The 18,804-nt window shown below is 37.8% G+C and overlaps 2 protein-coding genes across 2 annotated transcripts in view; both read right to left on the bottom strand.

The window, feature by feature from the left end:
• Positions 1 to 3,715: 3,715 nt before the first annotated feature.
• LOC103389380 (ly6/PLAUR domain-containing protein 1-like) lies at positions 3,716 to 8,317 on the bottom strand. Its single transcript, XM_008324771.3, has 3 exons — positions 7,706 to 8,317; positions 5,963 to 6,094; positions 3,716 to 4,116 (listed from the first exon to the last, which is right to left on the bottom strand). The coding sequence occupies exons 1-3, from the start codon at positions 7,890 to 7,892 to the stop codon at positions 3,872 to 3,874; spliced, it is 564 nt and encodes a 187-aa protein (XP_008322993.1). The 5' UTR covers positions 7,893 to 8,317; the 3' UTR covers positions 3,716 to 3,871.
• A 2,011-nt stretch (positions 8,318 to 10,328) lies between these two features.
• Positions 10,329 to 18,804, bottom strand: part of LOC103389386 (nck-associated protein 5-like) — a 29,848-nt gene continuing 21,372 nt past the window's right edge. Inside the window, 6 exon segments of the mRNA XM_025062029.1 lie at positions 10,329 to 11,996; positions 13,948 to 14,123; positions 14,818 to 14,950; positions 15,191 to 15,306; positions 16,319 to 16,612; positions 18,453 to 18,540. Coding sequence (XP_024917797.1) covers positions 11,925 to 11,996; positions 13,948 to 14,123; positions 14,818 to 14,950; positions 15,191 to 15,306; positions 16,319 to 16,612; positions 18,453 to 18,540 — 879 coding nt within the window. The 3' untranslated portion in view covers positions 10,329 to 11,924.

Genomic DNA, 18,804 nt, shown 5'->3' with positions numbered 1-18,804 from the left:
AATTGTTTTGCCTGTCATTGTTGCGTTGACATAGGACGATAAATTGTTTGCAGTAAATAAATAATGCTCTTCATCGTCATCTTCCTTTGTCTGCTATATTTAGTTTCCCTGTCTAAAAACTGTATCTTCAGCTCTCAGTGTTTCTTATTACTTTGTCCTTCTTCAAAAAGCTGTTAAAGCACAAATTGAAACCTTAGTTGACTTTGAAATATGTGTTTCAAACAGACCTTGCTGATGCATTAGAGCTGTTGTCTGGTCAAGGTATGGCCTGAGACAACTAAGCAGTTTTTCTTTCAGCTTCTGTCTGCGCTCTCTATATAAAAATACCTGTACCTGGTTGATGTTACTGGTCAGCCATACATCCAACTAATTTTTGATTTTGTTGCAGTATATGCAGTATACAGTAATACTGTTCATTTCTGCTTAAATATAAAAGTAACAAAAAAGTGCAAATTAAGAAAAGTCCAGAAAATCTTCATCTAATAATCAATGACTGAATGAATGAAGCCCCAAACAACCAAACTACTACACTAATTCCCTTGACCTGAGAGGAAGTTACTGACTTGAGCTGCAGCAGATGAGTGATCTGCTGCAGTTCCAACACAAGTGACAGAGAGCACACATATTCACATCATTAGTGAGAGACAGGGCTGGGCCTTATTATTTTTAATAATCTCCTGTTTTTGCAGTTTCTTAACCTTGGGAGAGTTAGAGTCGAGACCTCCTCCTACTCTGTTTGTGGCCTTAATGATGCTCTGTCATTCTGGCACCCTCAACACTGCTGCTGGATGTTATTCTGCTGCACGACAAACACACACACACACACCCTTTTTTTTTCTTCTTAATGACATAACATACATTGGACAGTTATTCATAATCATGGCAGTACATTAGGCACAAACAAAGCAGCAGATTGTCAGAGGCAGCCACAGCACTATTAGCTGTTATTAAAATGGTTCTGCTCATGTTGTTTTCCCAAGGCAATAAAAGACCAATGAAAACCTGATACATGTTGATTTGGTCAAGCTGATGATACATGTGCATGTTAAACACAAACAAACAATTTAAAATGATATGCAAACAAACTATTAGTACTTAAAAAGATTTTTAATCTTTAATTTATCTTGTGAGAAACTATAGTGATCAAAATGATGTCCAGCAACTGTTACAGACTAGTTAAACATGCTGATCATGTTTTAACAAATGTTTGACAAGTGTATATTTAACAGAATGTTATGGTGTTGTAATCATTACAACCCACCCTGATGGATCAGTGACATAAAGTCAGCTTTACAGTGTGTGAATGTCAAAAAGCTAACCTGGCTGTAGTGCAGTTTAACTGCATGTTAATGGACATTTTTCAGGGGAACAAGTTGAATGAGCTTTTTGCAGGAACCTCTCTCTCTCTCTCTCTCTTGCTCTTGCTACAGATTGAAAACATAAAATCCATCCATTCACAACACTTCAAATTTTCATTTACTCAACATTTATTTCCATCACATTCCAGCACAACATTCCCAGTCTGTACAGCAAAACCCCATAATTATTTATCACATCATCCATCAGTGCCTTAACACAAAAATATGCTTGTTTGCTACCACGGAAACCCAGTTATTTCCCAGTATATATATATATATATTTATTACGATCAATCATTTTTAGTTTCTAAACAAATATTTAAAAAATAAATCACCGCAGGACACATAAATAAAGCTATATCTTAAAATGTGTTTGGTTAAATTGTTATTTGAAAATGCAAATGAAAAATGTGAAGACCTTTGTGTTTTCAAAGGCAAATATGTTAAATGTGGGAAACAGTCAAAAGTACAATTTCTAGTTATATCAACCATTTTCTTGCTCTTTGAAGTATTTAAAAAAAAACATGTCAAAAACAGTAGTTTGGTTAATATTCTCAAGCCCATATGTCATGTGTGAGAAAATCAAAGATGGCCTGACAGCTGTGGCTGTAGAGAAACGGCTAAACCAGCCACAGTCACATCCTACAACATCGACTTCTGCGAGAATGTGCTCGATCAACGGTGAGAAAATATGAAGACAAAGTACATGAGCACAGTTGGCCAACGGGGGTCTCACCTACACCTGGCTGCTCTAAAAGCCCATGTACTTGATCCAGCTGCTTGGATAAAAGGATGGCAGGGGTACATTTGACAACGGGCCCCACGGAGGACCTGTGTGCAGTCAGCACTGAGAGCATGACCACGCATGAACCTCAATAGAAGTGTCAAAGGTGGGCTGTGTGTGATCTTCAGTAAAGGTGAGCAAAGTGGAGCTAATGTCACTAAGTAATGTGTAAAAACTGCACATCGAAGGGTAAAGTTACACGTGCCGAGGACAACTGATCTAATTATCACTGTCCAATTTATTTTTTATATTGTACTTTAATACATTTATAATTGTAATATTTAATTATTAAATGTTGAGTGTGAAAAAAACACTTGATTTTAATTTGCTTTATATCTTCAGGAATAAATAAACCTAAATCTCTCTCCATGTTTATCTATATCAGCAGTGATGGAGTACAAGCCACACACATTTGGGTTTTCTTTTCTCAGAATGTGTTAAAAAGGAAAAGGGGCTGCAGCTGTATCCTATGAAATATGTAAAAACTACTAGGAGTATGTCAGCGGGAATATATAGTACAATGATAATATGTCTCAAAGCTCAATGTAAACATTGTCAGTACATTTGTTCTATTCATCAAGTACAAATATCATGGAGTTTAAGTAACGGCAACAACGTCAATGTCAGACCCGTATAAAAGCCCCAAAATAGTGACCTCTACAATATTTTCCATCAGTACTTTTTATACCCTGTAACATCCATAAAACCTTCACAGTATTTATAAGTCATAGGTAATAGATGCCTCGGAGGCAGAAAGGTCTTCCAGTCTTCCTCCAGCAGTGGAGGATAGATAAAGCCCGGCTTGTTTCTCGTCTCAACTTCTGCAGTGTCATTGCCTGTGGCAGCGTTGTTGATAGCTTAGATACATGGGCTTTGAATCATGCAGAGAAGGTAAAAAGCCACGATGGTTTCTGTGTACTGTCACGTATTTCACAACAATGTTCAAAGATTCCAGACCCAGAACAAATCTGTGGCAAACACATTTAAAGTAATCAGTGGATACTTTAAAAAAAACAAGGAAAAACAAGAAAATATTGTAAATACCCAGCGATACACGTCTGTTGATGTAATGTTTAAACTGTTCCTTATACCGCGAACCTAGGACCATATGTCCAGAAATATGAACTTTTGTGTGAAATTTCGATTTCTTGTGGGTCCCTGTGAGATTTGAAGTGTCTGTTGCATATCTAATCCTCCCTTTGATGAACAGAGAGACATTTTATTAAAGCAGTTTCTTTATGGATCTCCAAAATGTCTATCAGAAAGATGCAGCGCTTAATTAATACTGTATAGAGAGTGTTACCAGGCTGTTAGCTTAGCATCAAGTACACAGAGTTGAAACTATACTATGGTTCTAGTTTGGATTGGATTTGCAATAGGTTCTCTACAACTGGGGTCACCAACTCCTGGTCCATGGACCGGTGCTGGTCCATAGGTCATTTGGTACCAGGTCATATCCCTTTACTTTTTTCATTCAAAGATAATCTGACAATGTTTCAAAACAACAGATCATTCTGACCCTGATACTAACAGAATAAAGTCTAAAATGTTCGATCCTTCAACGATGGCACGGTATTACCGGTCCGCAGTAACGTAGCTGATACTGGCCGACCAAAAAAAAGGTTGGGGACGGCTGCTCTACAATAGTCTGATCAGACAGAAAACATAGAACTAGAACAGGTTCAATACCAACTATTACAAAATTGGGCATATACTGAATGGTCTGCGTTCAGGTCAAAAGCATCATGGGAAGCAGGGAAGTGGTCATGAGAAAATGAAGACTATTGTTCAATTTTTGGAACAGTGACGGCGATGAAGAGAAGGCAGGGCGCTTCTTTTTCAGGCCGTTGCAGAGCGGTGTGTTGCAGCAGGTGATGCAGACTGAGTTCAGCCTGCCTGTGCAGAACTGCTGATAGCCAGAGGACGCAATGAGGCAAGCTCCAGAGGAGGCGCAGGACTTTCGATAATGGACTCCTGCCAAAGGAAAGAATAAGCTGATGAGAGTATCCTGTCATCCCGACGTAAGGGCGTGATGACCGATCATAGTTAAAAAATATATTATGTTTCTCTGACTGAATACAATTTCCCCCGAAGTAATTACATCGTGATGTAATATATATAAGGCCCTGCGTTTTGCAATCTTGCAGCTTTTTATTGCTCCATTAGGCTTTCGTGTTACTGACCTTCCGTCTGCGTTTATTGACTTACGTTTGTCATTAAGTTATGTGTAACTTAAATTAATGCTCAGATAAAGAAAAACAAAGTCCTATTCTGTGGTGCACTACATTTTTTTATTGCACTCTAGAGCTGTTTTTAAGTGAGCCTTTCCACTGACCTGTGCAGCTATGTTATAACAATAGATATATTTCATGTCATTTGGTGAGTGAGATTGTAAGTAGCATCTTTATCATATTTTGTCTGTAACACTGAAATTTCTTTGAGTGGGCAAGAAAGTTTTAGAAGTAGTTCAGCTGCGGCAGGATGTTTCCCATACGTATGTAGGGATTCTACTTTATTGATGAAGAAAGAAAAAGTGCCAAAGTAAGCCTTTGTGTCTGTGGTGCATGAGCACCACCACTTTTTACTGTGCTACTCTGTCTTCCTGTTGACTGATGTCAAGGACATCATTTCAAGGCTGCTGTTGCAGGTGTCTGACTTGCAAAGACAAAGATAAAACGATGCATCCAGCAACTGTTTCGCCTGCTTACTGATGTGTGTTTGGTGTGCAGTCAGCATGTCTACAGCGTGACTTCATTCTTTCATTCTTGACTTTACTTTCAAGCTCATATCACTAATACAACCTGACCTGAATTCTCTTTACCAACAGACAGCGATACCTGTCTGTGTCTGGCTCCCATGGCCCCACCATGGCCCCAGGGGTGTCAAACATATGGTTTGTGGGCCAAAAATGGCCCGCCAGGGTGTTAAGTCGAGTCTGCTTCATGAATTTTGAAAAGAAAAAACACCTCATGTTCAGAATATTTGTTGTAAAATTATATTTTTGTAAATATGAATTAATAATTATTTATAAATTATTAATAAGTTAATAATAACAAGTGTCTAATATAATTGTACATGGACTTGATATTTATAGTAAATCATGTGATGATTGTACTGGTCCTGCACACTTGACATCTAATTAGCAGCATGTTAAATTATTATTATTTGCATTGCTATCTTAAGACATTGTTATAGGAGCAGTAACTGTGTCTATGACCTAATAATACCTAATAATACTGAAGAGGCCTGTAGGAAAGGCAAAGCAGCTGAATGGAATGCTCAAAGGTCAAAGAAATTTAGGGGCGTTACTCTGTCTTCACTTTCCACATGGTCACCCTTCCACTGCAGAAGATGAAATATAAACACAGACTTTCTATTTTCGTTCGGCTGACGAGTCCGCATGCATTTGCCGCATCGACATTCAATCTAGCCTGGATTCCATCAAAAATGGAAGGAGTCCATGTCTTCACCAAGGATACGCTGTGTTAAAATTCTACTTCATTCAGAGCAAATAAAGATAAAGATCTTTATTACAACATCTAAACATGACATTATGGCAACAAATTACAATTAAATTATTATTGAATATAGTTACTTCAGCAATAATTGTTGTTCATTTGAATGATAAACAAAATTACACTTTGATAAATTCACTGTGCTTTTCTTTTGTTTTTTTATTATCATGATATCAGGATAAATGTTAGCGTGTGCTCTGACCTGAACTCTGCTCATTTTTAAAAAGCTCAAAGCAAACAAGAATTCACGGCCTTTACAATGTGCCATAATACCTGACAGAAACATCACATCACAGGAAACTCACCATCAGGCTTGACCAGTACCTCCTTCTGGCACATATCCTGCACGTTGACGGTGCAGTTGACAACATACTCAGGGGTGGAGCAGTCGTTGTGCTTCACGTCACACTGGTAACACTGGATCTGAAGGGCGTTTCCTGCACCACACGAAAAGACAAGACACGTTTTAAAAAAAATAACATCCCAAAATAATAATGGTAGAGGAAAAGTATATTTCAAAATGAGTAATGCTGCTACGCTTAATCTGCAGTAATCTTCAGTGGTGTACATACATGAAAACAAAAAAGTGGTATAAACTCTCTACATTGGTATTTTCCCTTATTATTTATTTGAGTCAGGCAGGCTGGGACATTTATGGTTATGATTAAGAACATGATCATATTCTTTGTTATTATCTATATTAATATTATCTGTTGGGTGCCGTGTACTGACAGCTACACAAATAAAGGAAGAACGAAATAGGGGATAAGACTGACCCTCGTCTAATTGTTCCTTTAAGGCACCATTCTACACTGCCAGATAAGCCTTAAGTATGAAAACAGCAGAACATTTCTTAAATTAAATTGTAATCCTTTTGTTAAACAAAAGCATTGCACAAAACATTGGGGCGTGGTCTCATCTCGGGATAGACTTAAATGCTTTAACACCGAAGAGACAATGGAAAATTAACCAGGTTGCTCTTTTTTGTTAGGAAGCATTTCTACACATTTTTGCTTCATTTAAATTAACAGAAGAAGTATGCTTTCAAAATTATTTTAAAAAAAAAATTGTTTTTTTTTTCACACAAGTTTGTCGAGATTTATTTTCTTCTCAACAACACAGCAGACATGCTGTCTTGAAGTAATGCTTATTATCTTATAGGTTTCTACAAAATTATTTTTCAACACAAATTGCCTTGCAGGTATTCCCTGAGCTGGTAAAGAGGCGGCATGACAGCTGCGATATCTTCTCATAAAAAAATAAATATATAAAATGGAAGCATTCGCATCAGACTTTATCAGATAAACTACACTTCTATTCATGAGGTTTTTAGTGCATAAAAACCTGACTCATCTCAGTGTTCGTCGTTTATATTGCCACAAAAAACTGCAGTGGGAGTGGAAGCCTTAAAAAATGTCATTATTAGAGAGTAAGCAATTCGTTTAGTTGTCTGACTGATTGTTGTTGTGATAATAAATGCATTTCCCACATTTTGCCACTAAAAGGAAATGAGTTGTGAGGTTTGCTACACCTGTCAGCTTGACTTACATCTTGGAGAACAAACACTACACTGAGCCTCACTCTTGGCCATCTATCCCGGCTGACAGACACTACTGCCGTAATTATTGAAATGGCACCGATCATTAATCTGAGCTGCGGCAGCTGTAGTTGGACAGATAAAGGTCCGCACGCAACAACACGACCGCAGGAGAACAACTTTAAAGTACAATACATACCTGAAATGAACGTGCGAGTAATTTTTTTAACTAAATTTGGTGGAATCCTTGACATGATCTCATTAATCAAATGCTAATCCAGATGCGTATATCACTTCTCCACAAAAAAATAAAAAATAAAATAAAATCTACAGGCATCAATTCTGTTTTAATTATGTCCGACGCATCTTATCATATCCTCACGGAATCACTATTTCAACAGGTTTGCCGTGATACTGAACCGGTCCGTTGCGCCATTAGTCAAATTAAATTGCCCGAGGACGTGAGCTCGGAACCGCGCCGTCACACACCGAGTGACTGGACTCCACTCACCTGCGTCCAGGAGGACTCCGAAGAAAGTGGCCAGAAAGAGAAGACGCATTCTCTCCCAGACGACGTGGGTAGAAACATTGGAGCAGGACAACTTCTCTGAACATGCGAACAGGGCAGAAAGAACCGCACACAAGAATCCGCACATCACCCCCGCCGTGTGACCGGTAAACAACAGAGTGAGAGGCATTCACTGGCAACAGGAGACAAACCGTGGGCTCACACCGAGAACCACGTGACGTCCAGAGCGCGTGGACGAAGTTCTCTCATTGAAATCGGATTGTTTAGAAGAAAGGACAAATGTGTTTCGTGGTCTGTGACGGACGTGGGTGTCGTGAATTCATTTAATGTAAATTAAACATTTGTTTGGGTAAGTTTTTGCTTATATCCGTTATTTGTATTTGCTATGTTATTATTACTCATCAGTATGTGTGTGTGAGTGTGTGGTTGAATGTGTGTGAGTGTGTGTTTGAATAATATTTTCAACTTTATCAGCTGAAAAAACAAGTGTTCTGAAGAGTTTCCTGTTTCTACAGTCCATGATGGATTAGGTTCTCGGGACTTTTTAAACCAACCATAGACGTGACATCACTGTCAAATGTCAACTAATTTATCACAGGGATTTTGACATGGTCACATTTTAAGGAACTATTAGTCAATTTGGCCTAGATTGTCGTTTTTCCATATTTGATTGTCATTTAGTAATCCTTAATAGTTGACATCAGGAGGAAATGAATTGAAATGTAGAGCATCCTTTTCAGAAAAAAAAGAAAAGAAAAGAAAAAAGAAAAAGAAAAAGAAAGGAAAAAAGGGGGGAAATAGTCTAAAACACCATGTAAGACAAAACTAAAATACAACTTAGGAAAACAAAAAACTCCTTCTTTTACAAATAATGGTTCTCCATTATTTGTCTGTTAAAACAACACAGTTGTATAATTTGTTTAAAATATAGTGTGAAACTTTTCTGAGACATTAGTTTATTGGGTAGAAGTCATATAAATCTACAGTTTAAAGTTTACAGTTCTGTTTAAAGTGTAGGGACAGGATAGAGACTGTAAATGACCACATTCTTAACCCTATGGTGCTGGACAGTAAACTACAGGGAGAGAAAGACAACAGACAACAGTTAACAGCAAGTACATTTACGTGTTTCACACGTTTTTATGTGAGGTTTATCCAAACGATAGCGTTAATATTGAAACGTGTAAAAAAAATAGAAAAGTGTAATGGAAAAAAATACCAATATTATGTAATAATTATGTAGAATTTCATTTCGTGGAGTTGGTGCGTCTCAACAGGGTCTTGTAGAATTTGCTAAAAGTTTTTTTCAAAACTTCAGTGAACTTGTTGTCTGTAACAACATGTGTCAGTCAGAATGTCGCTGCTCTGCTCCGCGATGCTGGTTTGACGTATCTGACCGGAAGTTGCCACCTCGGCCGGAATTTTTTTTATTTTAAGCTCCAGCAGTGCAAGCAAATAATAACGCGTGTATCAACTATGTATTAAAGCTAAAATTATAATTATTGAAATTATACAATGCACGTCATTCTGTTCACGCGCCTTCACAAATTAATTGATGTAATTAACACGTTAACTTTAACAGTCCTAACTTATAAGATAAGATAAATCACTTATCACTGACGTATGTAGTTTACAACCAGTCCTAACCATATTTTTAAATCCAATCTGATCCAGGGTTTATAGGACAGTAGTGAGACCTGCTACTGTATAATGTCTGGTTTAGAGACAGTGTCTTTGTCAAATAGAGATAGACAAGAGACTGAACTGGAGGAGGCAGAAATGAAGATGCTGAGATTCTCTCTGGGAGAGACCGGGAAATATTAGACATGAACAGAGGATGGTCAGAGGAACAGCTAAGGATTAGCCTTTTGGAGATAACTTTAGAGCTGGGAGGTTGAGATGGTTTGGAGATGTGTTAAAGATACAGGAGAAAAGATGTTGGAATTTCAGTTACCAAGAGGTCAAGATGAGAAGAGGGCACCATCAGAGAAGATTTATGGATGTGGTGTAAAGGAAGAGGAGTCAGGGGATAGGTTGTGCTGGAGGCAGATGATCCGCTGCAGTGACCCCTGAAAGAGGGGAAGCATCTGACTCCTGTCGATATACGCGTCGGCCATCTATCTATCCGTTTTTCATTTTTCAAATTCCACAATGTATAGACCTTGAAAGAGAAAAAAACCATTCAAGCATGCCTAAACCAATAACATCCGTTAATTGAGCATCATGGGACATGTGGCGCACAATCCCACGGTGATGAACAGACTCTTGGATCCAGCTGTCACCTATCTGAGCCTAATGTTCTGCTGTCAGATTGTGAGTGGGAAGCCATGATTACACACACAACACCCTTGAGGTTAGAAAGAATTCTGTTTTGTATCTGGAGAAAAAACAAGCAGGTGAGAACGTCTGCCAAGGCCGCTTAAGGTCTTCATCAGAATCAAATCTCTTTCACGTCATCTCTCTGTCTTTCAATTCCCCCTTCCCTCCCTCTCTCCTCTGCTACCTAAACTCAAACCTCCTTTGTTTTACTTTAAACTATATCATTCAGCCTAACATGCAAACCACCAAAACACTGACCTAATAAACACACATTCGCAGACTCATGTCTTCCAAAAATTGAAAATAGCATCTCATTTTTATTAATTATGAAGCAAAATGCAATTAATTAGACCTTTCATTAAATTACATACATTATACATACAATAATATTATCAAAAAATAAAAAACAAACACTGCTGGCTAGATTTGCTCGAAACAGAAACATTTAGGGAACGATTTAAACAGCTTAACAGTCAAAATACTGCCTGAGGGTGTAAAAATGTAGGTATTATTACACAAAGTATTTTCAGTGTCTCCCTGTACAATATTAACAGTTTTATAGACAAACATTTGAACACAAGATTGGCTCTAAACACTGCAGCAGCCGGTCACATTCAAGACAAGAATATGGTATCATTTCTGCCTAAATTAAAAAAAAAAAAAAGTAAGAACATGTTAATGTGACCTCTGCACTCAAAATGAAAAAAGAGCGAAAACAGAAATATATTTATATATCACTTCATAAGAGACTAGCCCTGATGTGTAGAAGATTAAAATGTTACCTGGAAAAACATATATATTATTTTTGCCTGCTGTTAAATTATAATTATCTGCAACGCCTGCTGTAATATTAAGTTAGTTATCTGAGTTATTCTTTATTAAAAGTCAATATAAACTAACATATGGAGCAAATTGAGGTTCAGAGAGTTGCAGTTTACCCTGCTACTTTTCACATAGAAATATAGTAAAAAAATGACAGAGCGCTATTAAGTTTCACACTTTCCTGATGGTTGTATGGTGAGTTAGTACAGATTGTAGGAGTATAAATATATTCCCTGAGCTACGGCAGTGGATGGATTTGGGCAGAAACGTTGGTCATTTGCTATATGTGTGCTTCGCTCCTTTGCAATATATACCTACCACACGGCGAGAGCTCATTTCCCAACATATTTCACATCATTAAATTTAATACAGGACCAAGACCCTCTTGAAATAAACAGTAAATAAGGTTTTCCTGAATAAATATATTATTATATTACACCATTATACCAGTTTTATTATCATTCGCTTTGACCTGGTCAGACGTGGTTTGAAAAGTAGGCACCTGGACTGGCTTGGTTTCTGAAGGGTGTTTCACCTCTTATCCAAGAAGCTTCTTCAGGAACACTGTGCAATGTTACTCAGTCCAAAACACAGAGAGTCATTTTATTTAATTGCTGTCGTCTGAGTTGATGTTCCCAGGTCAACTAAGTGCTTAATTTACATACAAACAATGACTCTCCATTGTTAAAAAAACATTGCAGTCTGTTTTCAAGACAAATTAGCAGAAAATTGACTGATTTTTGGCACATGATACAACTTATGGCTATGGCTATGGCATAAGAATCCTATTTGGATTTTCTCTCCCATCAGGGATCTCCACCACCGCCTTGAATATTTGACCTTGCCCCTGCATGATGGTGGAACCCCGACTCGTGCCAGAGGAAAAAACTGTTGTACAGGAAATAGTCCAGGAGACGACTACATCACCCTGAGACCCTCTGGAGAAGTTGGAGGTGGACATAACATTTTTTTTACAGCAGCCTCTTTGTGCTTTTTGCTATGTCACAATAACAAGTTATTTGAAGGTACTATGGCCATTGCTGGATCCACTTAGATCTAGCTAGTTAAGGGACTTCACGGGGAAGTCTTGTTGGTTCACCTCCATTGGCATCTTCACCAGGGGAGGTTCTTTCTGAAAGAATAAAAGAAAACAGCATTTAATTAGTTCATTACATGTAATCAAGTTTAACAATAATCCTCCATATTAGCCATACTGTTCTATCATGTACGTTTGACATAGTTCTTTGTTAGTGGTCCTGTTTACAGACTTGCTGATAGCTCCTAAGATCCTGACAAGGGTTTGCCATGAAATGTTCTTCACAGTCATGGTCTAAGTTTATATCCTCAGTGTTGGCAGACAAGCATCTAATCATGTCTTGTCTTAGTTCTCACTTGTTTTATTTGACATTAATTGTGCTTTACAGTTCATTTTTCTTATTATCTTTTTTTAAGCAGATAAATGTCATCAGTTGTTTTGCTTCCTGCTTTAACCATCTAGTACATGCTGCTATGTCATAGTTCATAAAAAAACCCATACACCTTAAAATAGTTACTTGTTGTTCACGGTTTGCCAAATCTATAGAGTATTTTACTTTTGTGTTCCTCAACAGTTCCTTTGGGAGCTAGTTACTGTGACAAACAATATAAAAAATGCTTCCAAAGTGTCTGCTTTTACACATCAGCAAATCTCTGTAGGTTTGTTTGCGGAGGTATGTTTACTGACTTTGAGCTTCAGGATATGAGTAGCCTCTGGGGAAGCTTCAAACTTGGACTCTTTGCAGTTTTCTGTGCAGAGTATATTCCAATCTAAGCTCTGAACCAGGACCACCCCACACAACAACCATGCATACCTAAAGATGAGTGTATCAGTACTATAGCTTTATATGCCTGCAATGCAGTGATTAAATGTTGACGTGTTGGTGTTTTGATTCTAGCTAATCAAAATATAAATCTGTGGGAAGAAGTACAGAAGAAGTTTGTAAATCAAACATTCTGAGTTAAATCTATTCAATCATCCATTATGTAAATTAATGCATAAAAGGAAATCATATTAAAAATGAATTTAAAAAGAACCTGGCTACAGGTATTCACTGTCTTATATTAACAACTGATTCTTAAAAAGGGAAGATAAAAGAACATTTTGTGAAAGGACAGAAGCAAACTATGAAGAATAAAGGAAAAGATCAACAAGAGACTGACATGGAAAGGGCAAAAGTGAAAGAGAGGGAAGAAGACACGTGAGCAAAGAATAAAGGAAAAGATCAACAAGAGAAAGAGAGTGAAGAAGACACGTGAGCGAAAGGGAGAGATTCAGAGGAAGGATGGGGTAGGAGCATAAGAGTGGGGGCTGCCCTTAGCAGGGCTGTCAGGTGCTGTCAGGATGATGAATGGGAGGCCAGCACTGACTGTGAGGGCTCTGATGGGAGCGGCTGAGCTTCACATCACTCTTCTGAGTCTTTGTGAAAGGTTATTAAAAGCCCTTAAATCACTGGGCTCAAACACCAGCTCACAAAAAACCTGCCCAACTGCGACCAACGTCAACGTCCCGTGAGCCAAGTTGTGACTGAAAGATGGTGTTCACACATAAACACTGGTACAAACATGTATTGTGAGCGTTGACAAGGTGGGAACACTTGTATGGATTTTCTTTTTCTATAACTAATGAAGGGCAAATAGGTTCAACAGCTCCAATCGATCATTACAGCCGGCCGTAAAAAAGTGTGAAAAATTAATATCAACTCAGAGAGAAAATAATAAATAAGAAAACTGGAATCATAGTTGAGCTAATACTGAAGTGACATATGAACATGATGAGGATTAACTCCCAACTGTTGTTAAAGGACTACGGCAGTGTAGCCTTTTTTGCTACATGCTACCAAAGACGTTATGTAAATCAATGTTATAATCAAAGGCTACAAAATTAAACCTTGTTACTTTACAGCACAGTTGAGTGCTGTAAAGTAACATAAACACTGCAGCTTGACCAGATTTTATAACATACAGCACACTGCAGGTAACATTTCAATGTTACCAACTTTCTAAAACAAGAGGTCAAAGTTTTCATCACACTTTTCTATACTTACACTGAGTTTCTTTTCTGTGTAGCCATCCATGGGTGACTCGTTTTGCAACAAATTATACTGTGAAATTCTCGGGCCATCCAGCTTCAAGTGTGTGGGCCTATCATGTTGGTAGTAATCTATGATGCACAAAGACGTCCCCAAACTTCTCCTCTTCAGTGTCTCTTCATTGTGGTCAGCTAAATAAATACAAGCATCAGAGAACACATAGTGTTACAAATCGTTATAGCATTATTGAGTCAACAGTGGTCACTAGCTAGTAATTTGATAAATTCTAACAGTATACACAGGGTCTTCGACTCACGATGGAGTTTGTTCCTACGGTGTGACGTAACTCGATTATCACCATAAGTTGAACCTCACATACTGTACACTAGCACCTATGTCACTCACCTACGCTAACACAGTGGTGACATTATAATCTAGGATATAAAAAAAATCAGAAGAGTCTGACTTACTCTGGGGAGCCATAATGAAGGGCAGTTCGTTCTCAAAAAAAACAACACAAATAAAGAAGAAATAAAGAAAGCAAATCCAGCACAATTCTATGTGTGACGCACAACTGGTGAATGTAGACAAGGCTGTCTGCCGCATATAATGCCACGTGACAATGTATTCATTCACTCTGCTCATCAACTAGTTTCCGTGCGAACTAGTTGACGAGTTTTAATGCTGTACGTCGGAACAATGGGACCAGACTCTATTAATACATTTACGGGAGATGGTGGCGTAACCACAAAACGCAGTAAGCCGAGAAGGTCGTAAACCGAGGACCCCATGTACATAGTTAAAAGCAAAACGACAAATGTGTTGTGTAAATTATTGATGTTGTTTATGTTGTATATAATTATTTCACATATCTTTTAACCACACCTGAGTTGCTCGTCTTCCTGTCGTTGATCACTGTCCCTGTCCTTGACCTTAACGTACTTCTGGGTCCTCCTATTTCAGACATGGCGTCGCTGCTGCTCCCTGAGTACGTGCTCACCTGTCCGGTTCTTTCCTGCTTCAAGTCAAACATTCAAGGTCAGAAAGCATTTTCTAAAAAACAAAAGTGATGAAAATGTACAGAAGTGTATTGCTGCCACACTGAGAAAAAAAAGGGGTTCAGTATCACGTAATTATGTGATAAGTTTCACATAGTTACTTTTTTTTTCTCAGTATGGCAGCAATACGCTTCCATAAAAATGGTTTGAAGATGTTTGATAGTTTTTGTCGTAAAAAAAAAACAAAAAAAAAAACGTACAGCAGTAGAATCAAATTCCTCGGTTATTATCTTCCTCTCGGTTTCTGTTTCCTTGTCTTCAGAAGAGATGATGTCCCGTGGAGCACAAAGCCTTAATCTCTTTTTCCTGACATCATCTGGAAGTTAAAGGAGGAAAAGCAGCAGAGAATGACTGTGTTGTAGATTAAATGTCCAAGATGGATCTTTCTCTATTCACCACTAAACCGCTCCAAAACACAGATGTGACGTGGGGGAATGCAGGCTGAACACATCAGCAGTACGACAACATCACGGTAATGTCTGCATATTCTGTACAAACAGAGCAGCAGTATCAGACCTAATGTCAACTAGGTTTACACACATGATCCTAGCAACAAGATCTGCTACAGTAACACCTCTGATGACCAGCTTCTGTGGTCTGAACTAGAACTCTGCTTCAATTCAATGACATCATGGCTTTAGAGACTGCAAAATACATTATACTATTGTAAGTAGTATTCCAGTAGGTAAAATTACTACATAAATGAAGTAGAAATACCATTTCATAACAGAAGCTTTCTGTTATTTTCACAAATTGCCAGATGTTTGAACAAAAGAAAAAGTGCTTTGTGTAGACAAAATTTCATTTGAGTTTAGTCTTATATAAAATCTGTTTAGCATTTAATGATTCATAAATGGATATGCATTTCTGTGGAGAACAGCCATGTGACACTTTCTTATTTCCTGTTATTAACTTTTATTGTGTTTGCATTGCTAACTTGCGTACTTCTTGCTTTTGTTTGTTTGGTTTTGTGACATCAGTGTGTGCATTTCAATAAGGACACATAGATTACTGTCCTACTGAAACCAGTGCTGACCTAACACACAAACACCATCATAGAAACATAATGATAAAAACCAAGTGACTCTCTCTGTTTGTAAGCCTTGAGTGAAACAGTGTTGACTTTACATTAAGGAATCTGGGCACTGACTAACTTTTACTGACACAAACTTCACTGTATTTGTCTATGTTTGCAGAAAAGCAAATTGTCTGCATTAAGTCAGCACGCATGCAAAATATGCTGAGGTGATAAAAATAGAATAAATCTCTTAGAATAAGCCACATAAAAAGAAACAGTCGAAGAACTCCACAGTTGCAGAACAAAGTACCTGTAGTTGCTAATTTGGACAAGCAGCTCTGGCTGGTGCGTCTGTAGGTCACGTTGGAATCAGAAAGAGTCACACTAGCGGCAGTATGCTGATCAGTTTTCTGGAGGGAATGAGGATAACAGGGATCTGATCGAGAGAGTGTGTCCGACTCAAGTTCAGAGGAGCTCGGCGTAACCCCGTCAGATTGTCCTGATTCCGATTTAGGGATGTATCGACCGCTGGCACGAGTGATGGAATCAGGGAGCGGGAATGTGCCGATCCCACTGTCCAGAGTTCGCATCTGACAACCAGAGCCTAGGGTGAGAGGGAGAGGAGTGTGGCGTTAAAGAGAAGGGAAACACTGTCTGAAAATACAGGCAGACGCCTAAAGCCTGGAACAGATGGAGAGCTCATCAGCACAGCTCTGGCTACAGCTGTACGGCTGTAAAGGTTCATGACCGACAGTTAGCAGGGCTCGAAATGTGCGGGCAACACGTGTTGTTTAATATTTTCCGTGATGGGGGAATTATTTTGAACCTTGATTTACTTGACTAGTAGTTTCATAGTGTAGCGGTTAGTAAGCCTGTGTGGCAAGCAAAGAGCAGAGTGTCCTGGGGTCAATTAATAATTGTTATAACAACAATAATAATAATATTTATTATTATTTTTAAGTCCCAAAATTGACTAAACCTTCTTCCAAATTCAGTATTTTCACCTGACGCTAATATCATGAATTAAGTTTCTGTTTTAATAAAACATCCTTGATCTCAGCATAAAACTATCAAATAGTTATATATTATTAAATGTAAAGGAAGCAATCAAAATAGTTAATCACAGTTAAAGATAATAGTTCATGTGATTTTCCATAATTTTCTCCAGAAATAGAATGAATGCATTATAAATGCTTTTTACACATAAAGTTTCAAAACTAAAAGACCAAAAAACTTGCATAAAATTGTTGACAAATAGATACTTTGACAAACTCATTTCATGTCGGAGGAAGGGAGCGGCAGTAGTGGGCCATAGATTACAAAGCTGTATAATTGAATGCCACGGCTGGCAGTTCAAAGTGCCCTCTATAACCAAACTATAACCGGGTCCACAGTAATTCTACCCAAAGGCAACAACAACTGGACATAATCTAGTTTTTACGAGCTCACTATAACTTCTGTTTACAGCCTGCAGGCTCTGAGAAGGAAGGTCTGTTTATTGATAACTCCACCATGTGAAATTGGCTTAATGCAACAAGAAGGTGTCAAAGGGGGAAGATAGTCTTATCACTAATGACCAAAACCTCCTTTTATTGAGAAGTGTGCCAACACTAGACGAGAAAAACTGCAGCATTTTAGAAGGTGTTGTATTTGTCCATGAGAATAAAGATGTAGCTGCAGATTTTTGTATAAATCTTGCCTTTAGGGGAATTTTAGAATCTATTGTAGGGTTAAAAATACTACTACACTACTATATGTTGATATACTTAGCTGGAAGAAAACAACACTGCAGCTGGGCATATTTTCGAGTGCTGCAGGGTTTTTTTTCTTTTTCGTATTTTTTTAAATTAATCAATTAGTTTTCAATGAAAACTGCCTTTCAGTTTGTATTAAATATTGATCTTAAATTGAATACTTTTACAAAACAAAAACATAACAAAATAATAAATGTGAATTATAATAGTTAAACAAATAATAAAACATTTTATTTACTAATTTTCTCATATTTTTATTTTTATTGTCACCGATAATATGAGCACAGCTTTTCAATGTTTGCTATGGGAAATACACATTTTCTCACCAAGTTCAAAATAATAAATTTTTCTTTTGCCTCATTTCATTTAGCTGGCCTTTCTCTCCTCTGGCTGAATTATACACTGGCTTAGGGCAGTTTGCTGCACTGTAACAACAATCATCTGCCCAGCTCAGAAACTGATCTGCTCATTTGTTCCATTTTCAGCAGTGGCACAGACACTGTACAACGCACCTCTAATTCAAGAGTGTCAATGTAATGTTTGGGTTCACTGCCTTTTTTCCCACAGTTGTAGCGGGTTTAGTGGTGAGCATTTTAAGAGTGCAAACAATAAGTGGATCAGTAGCTTTACAAAACACAACTGTAGAAAAACACATGATAAAATAGTCTCAACCATAAAAACTAATCTTACCTAGGATGTGATCTTGAGCGGCTGGATCAAGGATGCTGGCAACCTCATTTTCAGCATTTGTGCTGATTCTCTGATTAATCATGAGGATCTAAAATAAATAGACATACACAACATGTTAGAACATGATAGACTTGTATAAAGCATACATTCTTTTCATTTCATTTAATACAGTTATGTTGGAGAAGTGTTTTTTCAGGATTGTGCAAGACACTCGTGAAACATTAATCACTCTATAGTAGCAGATCTTTGGGGGAAGATCAAGGGAGGATGGAATGGCAGTATTAAATGGCTGCTTTGTGAAATTGAGTGCCTTAGATAACATGTTATCAAAATTCAAAATCATGAGGATACA

The sequence above is a fragment of the Cynoglossus semilaevis genome, chromosome 14 (genome assembly GCF_000523025.1).
Source record: "Cynoglossus semilaevis isolate Cse_v1.0 chromosome 14, Cse_v1.0, whole genome shotgun sequence".
NCBI lineage: Eukaryota > Metazoa > Chordata > Actinopteri > Pleuronectiformes > Cynoglossidae > Cynoglossus > Cynoglossus semilaevis.
Note: the sequence above shows the minus strand (reverse complement) of the source record. Positions and strands in the feature narration are given on the sequence as shown.

Coding starts and splice junctions, on each gene's coding strand:
- LOC103389380 (XM_008324771.3), bottom strand. CDS start 7,892: ATGCCTCTCACTCTGTTGTTTACCGGTCACACGGCGGGGGTGATGTGC. Junction 6,095..7,705: donor CGGAGTCCTCCTGGACGCAG/GTGAGTGGAGTC, acceptor CGTGTGGTGCAG/GAAACGCCCTTCAGATCCAG. Junction 4,117..5,962: donor GGTACTGGTCAAGCCTGATG/GTGAGTTTCCTG, acceptor TTCCTTTGGCAG/GAGTCCATTATCGAAAGTCC.